At 34.2% G+C, this 13762-nt stretch overlaps 1 protein-coding gene across 4 annotated transcripts in view; it reads left to right on the top strand.

Moving 5' to 3' along the window:
* LOC122719971 (protein split ends-like) overlaps positions 1-7071 on the top strand; it is a 320147-nt gene extending 313076 nt beyond the window's left edge. For 3 of the 4 annotated variants that reach the window (XM_043946294.1, XM_043946293.1, XM_043946296.1), the window contains exon 9: positions 91-7071. In XM_043946294.1, coding sequence (XP_043802229.1) covers positions 91-325 — 235 coding nt within the window. In that variant the 3' untranslated portion in view covers positions 326-7071. The remainder of the gene's footprint in view (positions 1-90) is intronic. The other variant, XM_043946295.1, reaches the window with a different exon arrangement.
* The last annotated feature ends 6691 nt before the right edge of the window (positions 7072-13762 follow it).

Genomic DNA, 13762 nt, shown 5'->3' on the forward strand with positions numbered 1-13762 from the left:
AATTTGAAATTATTCGGTTCGTACGCTCGTACCGATTCATTCTCACCACTAACCCCACGATTTTCTCGTTTGCCCCGTTTCTTTTTCTAGAAGTCGTAAATTGAACATGCAGCTGGAGAACGCTATACAGGAGGCGATGGCCGAGCTGGACAAGGTGACGGAGTCGAGCAAGGAGGAGAAGGTCGGTGGGAAGTCGTGCAAGGTGTCGAGCGGAAGCAAGGAGAGCGGCAACGCCTCGAAGCAGGATGGGAAGAGGTCGTCGTCGAAGAAGGCGTCTGTCGGTTCTGTGAATCCTGTCGCGGCTGAACAAAAACAGTGTCGGTGATCCGTGTCGATGGATCCTCGAGCCAGTCAATTTAGATCACGATGATAAACGCACTGTTCCATCTGTGAACGATAATCAAACGTGTTAATTTTGTGATTGAGAAACACCGACACCGAAAACTTCCTTCTACAACGTTGTTTTTTAATATTCTCGACTGACACGTACACACACGAGCATACACACGTATACACATACATGTACACACGGTGTTTCCGCTGATAAAAAAAAAAGAAAAAAAAAAGAAAAGGCGTGGAAATCTCGAGCGTTGTATTCGATAAAATGGATGTTTAATTGGAAAAATTTTTAATCGTGGATAATCCTTTTTGATGACAAATTTTATGAAAGGGATAATTTATAATTCTTCTTGATAATGAAATTTCGGATCGGTTTTGTCGGGACACAACGCGTCGAGATTTTGAATTTTCCTAAAGCTTTACGAAGATTAGATTTCAAATTTTTCAAGAATTCGATATAGTTATTCAATACAGACTTCTGTATTGCGATCACAATAATTGTGTAAAGTTGAATTGTAACTATATTATAATTAGAATTATGTAAAATTATTTTACATTATTTTATGGGAGGGGGAATGGGAAGATATGTAATGAATTTTTGACGTTTAAAAATTCTTACGATGGCCGATATGTAATATAAAAGATGATGAAAGTCGCAATACGGAAGTAAAAATTGTTGAATAAAAAAAGAAAGCGAGAGTAGAATATAAGCGAAATTAATTGTTGTATATACATTTTTCTTCTATTGGAGTAAAATAAGAATTGTTCAATTTTAGAAATTACAGGATGCTAAATAAGTATCATTCTTTCAAAGATGAAGGAAAAGAAGAAAAGAAAAAACAAGAGAAATCAATATCCAGTGGTCCAGTTATTTTATTGAAAATAACAAAATGATGAATCCATAACATTCGAAGAAATTATCTTACGATTGCCCTGATAGAATCAAAAGTAGTTAAAAGTAGAGATTATAAATAATACGTTTTTTCTCGCGATGACACACATTTATTTTTTATTTCTTTTTTTTTTTTTTTTTCTCTCTTGTAAATAGACATCGATCAAACCAGGAATGAAAGTTTTTAGAGATACCGATGAATTTTCTCGTTCAAATACATTATATGTTAATAGAGGAAGCGGAAAAGTCAATCGAATGTGATCGAAGCGACTGAATTGTAGAAGTAACGAAAAAAAAAAAAAGAAAAAAAAGAAAAAAAAATGAAAAATATTACATAATAATCGAATTAATAAAAGAAAAAAAAGAAACAAAAGATTTTTATCAATCGAAAGTCGGTCGAGATATATATTCGACGTGATATAGGATTAATTCGTCGTTATTTCTCCGCAATAATTTGCCGTTAGCGAGCATGATCAAGCGAAACGCCATTTTTCAGATTCGATTCTTTGCAAACAATCGGCCACTCGCTAATTAAAAGGAGCAAATTGTTGCTAAACATTGCGTGTAAATCGTAAAAAAAAAAAAATTCTATCCTCGACAATGGGCCCTGTTGAACGCTTAATTTGTTAAGAATATTTTTAAAATTTACTTGACATATTTCTGAAACGATAAATTGTTGGATTTGCGCATCGTCAGATATTTTTCTTTAAAATCGTCGGAATGAGCAGTGAGAATGGAATGAAAATTGTAAAAAATGTATTTGTAATTAGAGAAAGTCATTAGTGCTGAGAGAGAGAGAGAGAGAGAGAGAGAGAGAGAGAGAGAAAGAGAAATAATAATTATATATCGACCTGTCAACTGGCGAGAAACTGGCCTAGAGTATGCATTCTTCAAGTGTTATTGCACTTATGCAATGTAAAAACATACGAATAGTAAAATTCATCATGCTCAGAAACAGGTTTTGATTTTCGAGAAAAGGAATGCACGTAGTTGGTTGGCATCGATTGTAAAAAAAAAAAAAAAAAAAAGAAGAAAGAAAAAAAAATACCATACGTGCAGACTATAGCTTTTTCCTTGATAGTTCTGACACACAATTTCTGTGAAACTATAATAGATTTTAGCAGAGACGAAATGTATTTTATTCACCGACTCGAACTATAACGAGAGAGAGAGAGAGAGAGAGAGAGAGAAAAGAAAAGATATTACTCCGTAGAATTACGCGAGATTCGCGTGAAAAGAACGAATACGCGATACTGAGAACGCGATTCTCGCAACTTTCGAACTGGAGACGTTGTTTCGAATGTTACATTAACATTCACGGACGCAAGATGATGTGATAAGGGGGCATAAGAGGTATTTGTATCTTGAAGACTTACGTAATCGCGTGTAACGAGTTAGCATCCGGTGTTCCATTTTAGAATGACGAATACACTTTCATACACACATACACATACACACATACAGACACGTCACCACGTTTCCCTTATCATTTTTCTTTTTTTTTTTCTTATTTTTATCGCACACGCGCGAGTGTGTTTACGCTTACATTCAAGATGCAGAAACAGAAGAGTACTACGTGTAGGTGTTAAAAATGATATTTTTGCGAGAGAATCGATATTACAGTATCTATAGAGAGAAAGAGAGAGAGAGAGAGAGAGAGAGAGAGAGAGAGAGAGAGAGAGATCCAATGTTTCCGATCGATCATTTTTTTAAACGGCTATACGTAAGTGTACAAGATGTAAATTGTTTTACCGGGTTGCGCGAGTAAATATCGAATAACGTTGAAACACTTTTTAAATCACGACGGATTCCACGGAACCAGCGTTTTCTTTTTCTTTTTTTTTTCTTTTTTTTTTTGATCCGCGTAATAATTTTCTAACGGATGTAATCCTTTAGATGATAAAATTATAACGGTATGTATCGTGATTCGATATTATCGCGAACGAAAATGATAAATGAATCTAAAAGTGTAGATAGAGAAACTCGAAGTCTCTGCGAAATGTCGTATTTCCGATTTTAATCGGGCACACGGTGGATTTTTCACTTTTAACAAGACCGCGTCTTTCGAGTAACATAACATAAAGAGTAAATTTTGGTTAAAAAAAAAAAAAAAAAAAAAGGGAAAAGATAGCGAAGAAAAAAAGAAAAAAATGAAACGAAAGAAGCTGAGAATATTAAAGAGTCATAGCGAAGATGTTTTTCCATTTTCCATTTTCCAAGTGTATGTTTTAACACGCGTTCTCTCTTTTAACATTTTTTTTTTCTATTTTTTCGTTCTTTTTTTTTTTTCTTCTTCTTTAATCTCGATCGTCCGATAGCGTGTAATTCGTCTTTATTTTTGTATTAACGCAAAAATCCAAAACTACACACCGCGTTATTCACAGCGCACAATTTAACTCCGAGACGCGAGAAATGTTCCTTTGAAAGCATGCACGCATAAATATGTACAAAACCATACAGAGCGAATCTTTAAAAGTTAGTAGAATATACGAGTATTAAATGGATATTTTATTTCGACTATCTGGTTGAAAAACCATTGTCTAGAAGAAGATATTTCGATCCGGGATAAACTTTCGATTAATACGTTGCTTATCAATCGGAACCAAGTAAAAAATGAACTTTTTCCCAATTTTTCCACGTGTGTTGAAAATAAATAAAAAAAAAAAATGAGCGTGATATCCTTGATATCGATTTTCATTTTTGTTACACGAGTGTTGAAAAGTTTGATTGGAATGAGAATCGAGAATTTCAAAAATTTGATTCGATGCAATTTGATGAGCAACGTGTTAAGAGCAAAGTATTCGATAGTTCTAAACACACAATAGACAGACAATAAAGAAAATGCAAGTATCAAAAGAGAAAGAGGATTGCGCGAATTCTTTTTATGACTCGTTACTTCGACTTTCGAAGGAGAACATTCTCAGTCGAGCGAATTATTCTACGAAACTGTCGATTATTCGTTGCTAAAAAAAAAAAAAAAAATATGTGAGAAAAAATCATTCTGGATGGAAAATCAAATAATTCTTAAAATTTCTATAATCTTTCCATACTGTCATAAAACTGTAATTTTTCTAACTGGTCTCAACGTGTACTTTGCTGCGAAAGGATATTGTGCGAAATATTCGTAACTTCCGAGGACCAATCGCTTTCTAAATTGTTATTTAATAATATACATTATTTTTATTAACAATTGTAAGACATAATAGTTATAGTTTCGTAAATTATCATTTATTTCAAATTCTACATCTAATTTCTTATTTTAGATCCCTAAAATTCTCTAACAATTTTAAAAATTCATTATGGAATTCTTTGAGGAATTAAAAAAATTGAACATAACGAAATTCCAAATTTTGAACGAACAGTTTATGGAAATTAGTTTCATTTCTTAAAAAAAAATATATTTAACACAAAATTAAATTAGACGAATCATTCTCATTACGATTCTACAATGCAAGGATGATCGATGTTTGTGCAACACGAAAGTACGATCAGAATCTTCAAATTTTATTCCAAGGAATAAAATTCGTTCCTTCCCTGTCATAGCAACGAATAATCGTCTTTTTGAAACGACGACACAATATTTCACAATATTTCGTCGTTCACAATATTTCACACTTTCTCCACATTTATTCACGCGCCTCTAATAAACAACGGTACATCAAATCAAATCAAAAGCTCGCGGCAAGACTGACGTGTCGTCGGGCCTTTCCTTCGAATTCAAAAGATGGTCTCGTCTTTTAACAAAAAAAAAAAAAAAAAAAAAAAAGACAAAAAAATAAAGGACAAAAAAAACGACGAGACGATTAAAACAAAGAGACACTTAGAGCCTCAGGAAGACCAAAACAAAATAAATAAATAATTAATTAAATAAAAGATGCATTATCTCAGATTCGTAGATTTCCGTTTTTTGATCAGTGGCGAAAGACATATCACCGGCCGTGGATGACGATTTTCGAATAAAGGAATCGGTATAGATTTTTCGACGAAGAACGATGGCGGACGAGAAAGAAAAACGAATCGTTTTCGAAAACGAAAGAGATCAATTTCTTGTCCCTTCGAAGATCGTGCGAAGAAAAACGCGCAAACGGCTGGCAAATCGCTATTACACAACATGGGACCGTTTTAAAGATAAGACAGTTTTTAATTTTATCGTTCAATTCCCTCGCCCAGTCGACGGCCATGCTGCGGAATATGATTTCGCGGCACGGCTTCCGTATATGCTAGTTTCGTAACACATCGATCCAGAGGTCGATTATTCGACGCGCGTCGAATAGGGGGACGTTTTTTTTTGTCCCCTTTCCCACTGCGTGTTTCGACAAAAAAAACCGTGTGGTGGAGATTGATAAATTTATTACAAAAAATAAAAAAGATGAAAAAAAAAAACAAAAAAGAAAAAAAAAAGAATAAGAGATAAAATAAAAGAACAGTAAAGACTTACCTCAGTAAACGTAAATGTACGCAAGAATCAAACGTCTTTATGATCGAGAGTACGTATATACAACCGTAGAGCCGATGTCCTTTGTATATTTTCCGTATTGTAAATAATTATACATACGCCTTATCGGTAATTAATCGCTGTACGATAACCGTCGACCTTGCGCATTATTTAATATATATACATACATACATATATATATATATATATTAAATATTAAATTTATGCGAATTCATTGGAACAATGAAACTTGTGTAAAAATTTGCAGAAAAAGCGACGCGTGTCGAGAAAGATACTTCGATCTAGCGAAAAAAATTAATGCATTAATTATTGTGAATTAATAATTAGCTTTCGATGATATTTCTTTTTTTTTTTTTTTTTTTTTTTTTAACGAAAGATGAAACGAATTTGATACGAATTTGTGCAACAATTTTTAAATATCAATTTTTGTACATATTACACGTTTGTTTATCCATTGTTTGCGATGTTTTTAATCAATGTAATTTTTAATATACCGAGAATTAGCTCGTTAGCACTGTTTGTATATGTGTAACATTCTTTTTCATTATTTGATTTATTTTGTTAGTTATTAGCCGATGCTATTATTAATCATTGTCCAGTCTGTGTTTCCGAGTTGAGATTTGTTTCTCTAGGAAAATAAATTTTAGCGAGAATAATAAACACATGCGTATATCTATTTTTTGTGTTTTTGTTATACAATTTTTTATGTATTATTATTTCTTTTTTTATTAGTCGATACAAAATGATTTATTTTTTTTTTTTTCTTTTTTTCACTACAATAAGATTTTTCAATGAGAATCACGACGGAAGGGGAGGAATCGTGTTGATGATATATTTAGAAATTTTATATTCATTAGTATCGACCTGCGTTGCTTTTTCTCGAATCGAGATCGAGATCGAATATAGAGAATTGTAAGCACGATAATGTGAAACGAAAAAAAAAAGAAAAAAGAAAAGAAAAAGAAAGAAAAGAAAGAAAGAGGCCTACGTTAATCGACATTCTGTCTATCTCTGTTTTTTCGTATTTCATTTTGCACTTGCGAGGGACGGACGGGTACGATAAAACAGTGACTAATAAGTTAAACACGTTTAGCCATGCGGCACGACTAGTAATTGCGGGAAACAAATTTTTTGGAGAACTATATATACCGATAGTTATCGATGTATGACTGAGAGAGAGAGAGAGAGAGAGAGAGAGAGAGATGAGTTTTTTTGGCAAATATTTATTACTATTATTATTTATCAAAAGAAAAAAAAAAAGAAAAGAAAGAGAATGTAGTTATATTTAACGAAGCGTTTCGTTCGAGCTTGTTACGTTTTGAGAGAGATCTAAAAGAAAATGAAATGAGAGGCGACTTTTGTTTATTGTCGCGTAACGTGTTAATGAGAATGAGAGAGAAAGAGAAAAATTGGGGACGAGTGATAGAGAGAGAGAGAGTGAGAGAGAAAAAATTGCGAGAGATGGAGTGAGAATTAGAGTGAAATTAAACAAAAAGAAAAGAAAAGAAAAGAAAAGAAAAGAAAGAAACGATCGATTGAGATTGCAAATTTTTGGCGAACGAACATAGATTTTAAGAAGTATCAAAAAACAAAAAAAATGAAAAAAAAAAAAAATGGAAAACTGATTAAATTCCTTAGGAACGAACGATTTATCCGTGATCACGATTATCGTGTATGAACAAATTTAGAAGACAGCGACGAATGCACTTTTTGGTGTACGATATGACTATTGATGCAGATAATAGCTATACATATTACGATATCATTTGTCAGTGGTATTACAATAAGAGATAATAATTTTATATTTACAAGATAGAAAAGATCGTTGAATCTAAATGAGTGTAATATACATATGTCTTGTATTGTGAAGACAAAAGAAAAAGAAAAAAAAAGCACACCATCACACAAGAAAACCATATTACACATATGTACACACTTTCCATTTCATGGACACGCCCTCCCCTTTTTGCAAATCCCATCCCCATCCATCACGTTCCCAAAATTCCGTGCTAGAAAGAGGAAAAATTAGGAAAGCTAGCTTATTTAATATTTGGCATAATATTTATATATATATATATATATATATTATATATATATATATATATATAAATACAATTATAAATACGAATATAAATACGGATATAAATATGATTATAAATATGATTATAAATATGAATATAAATACAAATATAAATACAAAATATAAATATATATATAAATATATATATATATATATACATGAGAGATAGAGCATAAAATAAACAAAAAAAAAAAACAATGGAATAGTCTCGGTGATGGCAATATTTGCTTGACCGAGAAAAAAGTATGAAGCTATGTGATCCACTACTACTAGTAGCTTTTAGCTGTAAAGACTTATACTTTATTTTGTAAATTTTGTTTATACAATGTTTGATCGTTCACGCATAATACTATTGTATGTGAAAATAAGTTAATAAATCATTAACATGTGAAGTTATATAACTGTGAAATATTTATTACACATGTGTCATTATTAATTATGTTAACTCTTAAGTCGTATCAATGTGATAAAAATTAATTATTTATTTTCCAGATCTTTTCAAGTATGCATTTACATATTTTTTTTTACGAAGACAAATATACGATAAAATATCGCATAAAATTAAATTACTTTTATCTTTAACTAATTATAATAAATATATAATTATCAGAATTTTATGACAGGGGTTCAGTTTATTATTCGTCGTGAATTATCGACAAACTTGTTCGAGTTTCTATTCGAGCCACTAGATGGCAGGCCAATGTTCGAAACTTAAAATACCCCTTAACCCCTTAAAATTTAAAACTTTATGACCAAAAAAATTAAATGAAATTTAAAATTGGCAATTATTATAAAAATTTACCAAAAATTTTACACTCTACTATCACGTTATCGTATCATATGAATCTCTTCACAACTTCTTCACAATATTTATAATACATCAATTTCACCCTACTCCACAATCCTTATTACTTCAAAACTTCTTTTAATATTAAAAACGTTAAAAATTCATTAATACATCTTTTGCGATCTTTATCCCTACAATATCCATTGAAAATAATTCCACCCTAATCTTAAAAATTAATCTTTCAATATATATCTCTTCCTTCCGTTTTTTCCCGTACAGCAATAAACGATTCGTGGAAACTAAGCAGGTGCACGTACAATAAAGCAGGATCGTTGATCAGGTGGCTCGTTCAGTATCCTTGGAAAGAAGTTAGCGGGATCGATGATGCGCGTTCAACTGCACACGGCCACCCTCTCGCATAATCCGTATGCACACGAATATGCGTACGTTAGGAAACGATCGATAGTCCGCTCATCCGTCGCTAAAAGGGTTAATGATGCCTGGCTTGCATAAATGGCGCTCACGGACCCGGACAAATGAAACGTAATGAGCGGATCGGTAGTACATAGCGGCGTGTCACGATCGTGAGACTCGTAATAATGTCGTGGCCCGGGTCCACGTGAATCTGTGCGCCCTCACACCTATCCGGGACGTGTGAATTCGAACAATACGATTAGCGGCTCTATCGACTCGCCCCCCTTCACGACCCTCGCCCCTATCGTTCCACCATTCGAGCCATCGACTCGAAACCCCTTTTTGCTGCACGCGGCTATTTACGCGAAAACGAAACCAGCTTGTTTGCCACGGCCACCTACGCGTTATTGTTTCCTCGTGCGTCGTCTGTTTGCGGTAATCTCGAGCCTCGAACCCGATCGAGTATGCGACACGAGTAATCCAAGGGTGATTGGAATCCCTTTTATAGTGAATGTAACGTAGCATTAGATCGTTGCACACGAAATGTTCGGTTTCAGGTATTGGTAAATAGAAACGAATACAATATCATCTTCGATTAATTTTACGGATCGATTTAAGGATTGGAAGATGGATCGGTATATAGATTTGTTTTATCAATCGTTTTAAAAATTATTTGAGTTCAAGTAATTTCATTATACGCGCGTCTGAAATTATAATATAACGGATAAGAATCGAAGGAAATTTGAAAGTACGAGCACAATTAAATATTTTAATCTCGATTACGATAAGCCTTATCGGGAATTGGATTGTTTCATCATTCGCGATATCTAAATAATGTATTTCGAAACAAGTCTGAAATTTTAGGATAATCTAACTTCTTTACAGAGAAATCACAAAGAAACAGTTTGCAATCAATAAAAACTTGCAAAACTTCAACAAACTAAACTTATTAAAAATTATATCTCAATATACACTCGATATCGTGACACGAACACGATAATCACGGAATCCGAGGTAAATCCCCTATTCCTCGTCGATTTTCAACGTCTCGACGTCTGAAGGACACCTCTGTAACGTAAGTTTATTACGAGGCTGCAGAACTTTCTTCCTTCCAAGAAGGTGAAATTACTTCATAAACGTAGGGCCAAGAGCGTGTCTCGACAGGAATGTACCGCGGTCGCGTCTCTACAAGTTACCTAATGAATGTCGGAGAGAGGGAGGGATGGAAGAGGGTTGGAAAAGGCAAGCTTGGCTGCCGCTCCCTCCTCAGAGTGTCTTTCTTCGTCTTTCGCCTCGTCCAATTTATGCGTCTACAGTGATAACGAGGCTTGGCCAACGAGAATGCCTCTGCCGTAGACACGTTTGGACGTGGAAGGGCTGTTTACCGGAAAAATTCGTCGAAGGGTCTCGTCGAACGGTTTTTAAAATGACGAGTGAGGAGGGTTTTCCATAAATGATCGGCCGACAAAGGGGCGAGGGAGATTGAATGGACTTGTTAACGGTTGTTTCGTATTGGATTTTCGTATTCCTCGGCTTCGTTCGAGGATGAAACGTAATAATAAGGGATAAGGGAGTAAACGAAATAAGAAAATCCTCGATTCGTTAATTAGTTTCGTAAGAGGGAAGAATATTAAATATCTCGTTTCTTGTTGTTCGTGTCGAAAAAAGAATTGTAGTAGAATTTTTTCCCCCAAACGGGTTAAACGATATTTAGAAAAGTATGATATAAAAATAGAGAAAGATTTCGTTTCATCGGATTTAAAATATTTTCAGGTATTGTTGGGATGGACGCCCGTTTACAAGCATATTTGCATTATTGAATCCGTTCCAGGGGACGATTTTCGAAAAATATGTTACGCGCCTTCCCGTGAATCTATATTAGCGGGTAAATAATTTTTTAATCGCCGCTGATTCCCCATTCACGCTCCGCGTATTATTCGATATTCCGTTTACAGCAATCTCGTAAATACATTTTCCCGCGGAACACGCAGGCCACGTGTTTCGAGGACGAGGTAAATATTTTGCAAAGTTCGTTAATCCGGACATTTATTGGCATAGAAGTTGCCACTTTTTATGCAAATTAAGCCACGGGGCCCCGCATTCGAGAGTTTCGAACAGCTCTTTTGTAATTTTAATATCTCGTTCACACACGTTCGTGCGTACATGTATTCGTGACACACACACGCGCATACAAACAAATTGGAATCATTCAATCTACCGTTGCATAAATAATCGTCGCCGATGCTAAATGCAAACGCAGCTTCCGAAAGTTTGGCTCTTGAATTACCTTTCCAACCCCCACTTCTTCCCCTGTTGCACTTTGAACGAGGTTCAATGGGAGAGGGAGAGAGCCTGGACCGTTAATCCAGAAAATTCCGATAGTAGAAGATGCCTGCGATCGCAAATCCCACCCCTCCTCCTCTTCTCTCCGATATCCTCCATTTTCTCGAATTAATCTTTCGCGCGCGGGCGAAAGATTTCGAATTTGATTTCTCTTGTCCTTCTAAGTGAGGGCAAACGAGCTGGCCCAATGATCGTTACACGGAATGGTTATTCGATAAATCGATTTAATCAGGCTTCTAAGTGGTTCACTCGAATCGAGATTTATCGAATTATCATCGAATCCGACCGAATTTTTTTTTTTATAGATAAGTTTGAAAGATCAAAATCTTTTTCATTTAAGTATTTAATTTGAAATTTCTTTTACAGCATTTTTATATTATCAGTTTCACATTGGCGCTATTTTAGAGTTTCGTTTTATTTTATTTCCAATATCGTGGAAAATTTATTTCCTGAAAAATGTAAAATTCAAAATTTTCAAAGCTGAAAAACATTTATGAATATAACGTTTTATTGCACACACTCTGTGACGAAATATTAAATATTTTTATTCTTTCACGAATGTTGACGGTAATCTCCGCAACATAAAAGCAATATAATAACAATTAACACTTTTTCAAACGTATTCCTTCGCGTTTTTCGATTTCTCCGCTGCTTGTTTCCTTTCCCAGAATGTACGAAAGCAAAAGCCAGAAACAATTAATCCGTAAAATCGTGGAAGTTAATGTAATACTCGATGAAGCGTTTTCCATATTTCAGAAAAAAAGATAAAGTTATATACAACGAGAAACATTACATCACGTTTTATTAAAAAAATACGTATATTCTCTTTTTTCTAGAAAAATAAATTCATTAACATGTTAAATATCAAGAATTGAAAATAATTAATATTTGCATTTATAAATATTAATTAATCGAGTCCAAGTACACGTTTCGTCATCGTTCAATAATCGTACGTTCGTACGATTGTAAAAGTTTGAAAAAAATTAGAAAAAAAAGAAATGAAATATAAAACAACGTAAACTCTCCCCATCGAGAAGTATAAAAATATGGGCAAATACTTTTTGCATCCACTTTTAAATATCAAAACGTCGCGTCGCCGGATCAATCTATTGCCGGAGAGAGGGAGAGAGAGAGAGAGAGAGAAAGAGAGAGGAAAAGGGAGGGAGGAAGGGAGAGAGAGAGAGAGAGAACAAAGATTCGAAAAGGTCGGCCGGAATAAAATTGTCGGGGTAATTAATCCGGAAAATTTTGTCATCGGGGTAGGGAACGATTGTGCATGTCGCGCTTTTCAAAGGGCTCGACTGTTTCAAAGCTTTCGACTTACGCAACGAGCGACGTAATATATTTCCGAATAAAGCTCGGCTCCGCGTGCATGCCATCTGCCAGCCCAGACGTTCCACAAATATACGGGTGTGCTTTCTCCATCGTGGAATCAAACGATGGAGAAAGCTAATTAAAGGTGCATATTTTTAAACGTCGATATTCGAATGAAATCGTCGGGAACGGAATGTTGAATTTCGGTGAATTCCTTTACCCACCTTTGCCCACCTCTTTGGAAAGAAAAATTTCAGATATTTTGATAAAAACGCCTCCCCCAACGGACGTTTTGATAATTGTACAAAATTCTATCTATATAATTGTGCCATTTAATTTGAAAAATACGAATATTGTAATAAGTGTAACAATAAGGATATCGGGATGAAATTGAAGAAATTGTGTTTTAATCGATTTAATAGAAAATTTTTGAAATCGAAAGAATAAATAGAAGAGAAATTTTTATTCTATTCTACAAAGAAATTTCTTTTTTTTTTTTTTTCTTTTTGTTTTATGAAAGATCGGGGAGATTGAATTTATTTGTCGTGGAAGAATGCACGGAGGAGCATTTTTGGACAGCACGAATTTTCAGGATAGTCCATCTTGCGGCGAACCATTCCTTTACTTGCAAGCTTTTAGCTGTGTTGGTTGAATGGAGCAAATGATAGAGCGGGAGTGAACAGCTCCCTGCTTTTAATTTGGCAAATTCCACTCGGAGGTAGTGAAATCGCGATCGAGCAGACATGAAAGAAAATACATCCTTTGACTTGTTTACGTACCAACAGTGGATTCAATACTCTTCCCTTTTTATACCTTTAAATATCGATTATTGTATTTTGTTTAAAAGGAACGAACGATTGATAAATAAGTACGGAATAAACAAGATAGTTGTATCAATTATGTTAATATTTTCAACGACATAAACAAACGGTATAAAAATATATATATCTACTTTTGAACATGTTCATTTCATAAGTAGCCTAAATACCTTATCCTTGGTGTTCTCTCGAAAACTTTTCTCTCTAAACTCTCGTTCCATTCTCTGCACCTTTTACTTACTTTTACTTATCACGCTTTGCACGCTTTTAAGAATTTTTCTTCTTTACGTACTCGTATTTCAGATGCTATATTTTACAT

The sequence above is a fragment of the Apis laboriosa genome, unplaced genomic scaffold, assembly GCF_014066325.1.
Source record: "Apis laboriosa isolate Shangri-la unplaced genomic scaffold, ASM1406632v1 scaffold9_cov152, whole genome shotgun sequence".
Lineage (NCBI taxonomy): Eukaryota > Metazoa > Arthropoda > Insecta > Hymenoptera > Apidae > Apis > Apis laboriosa.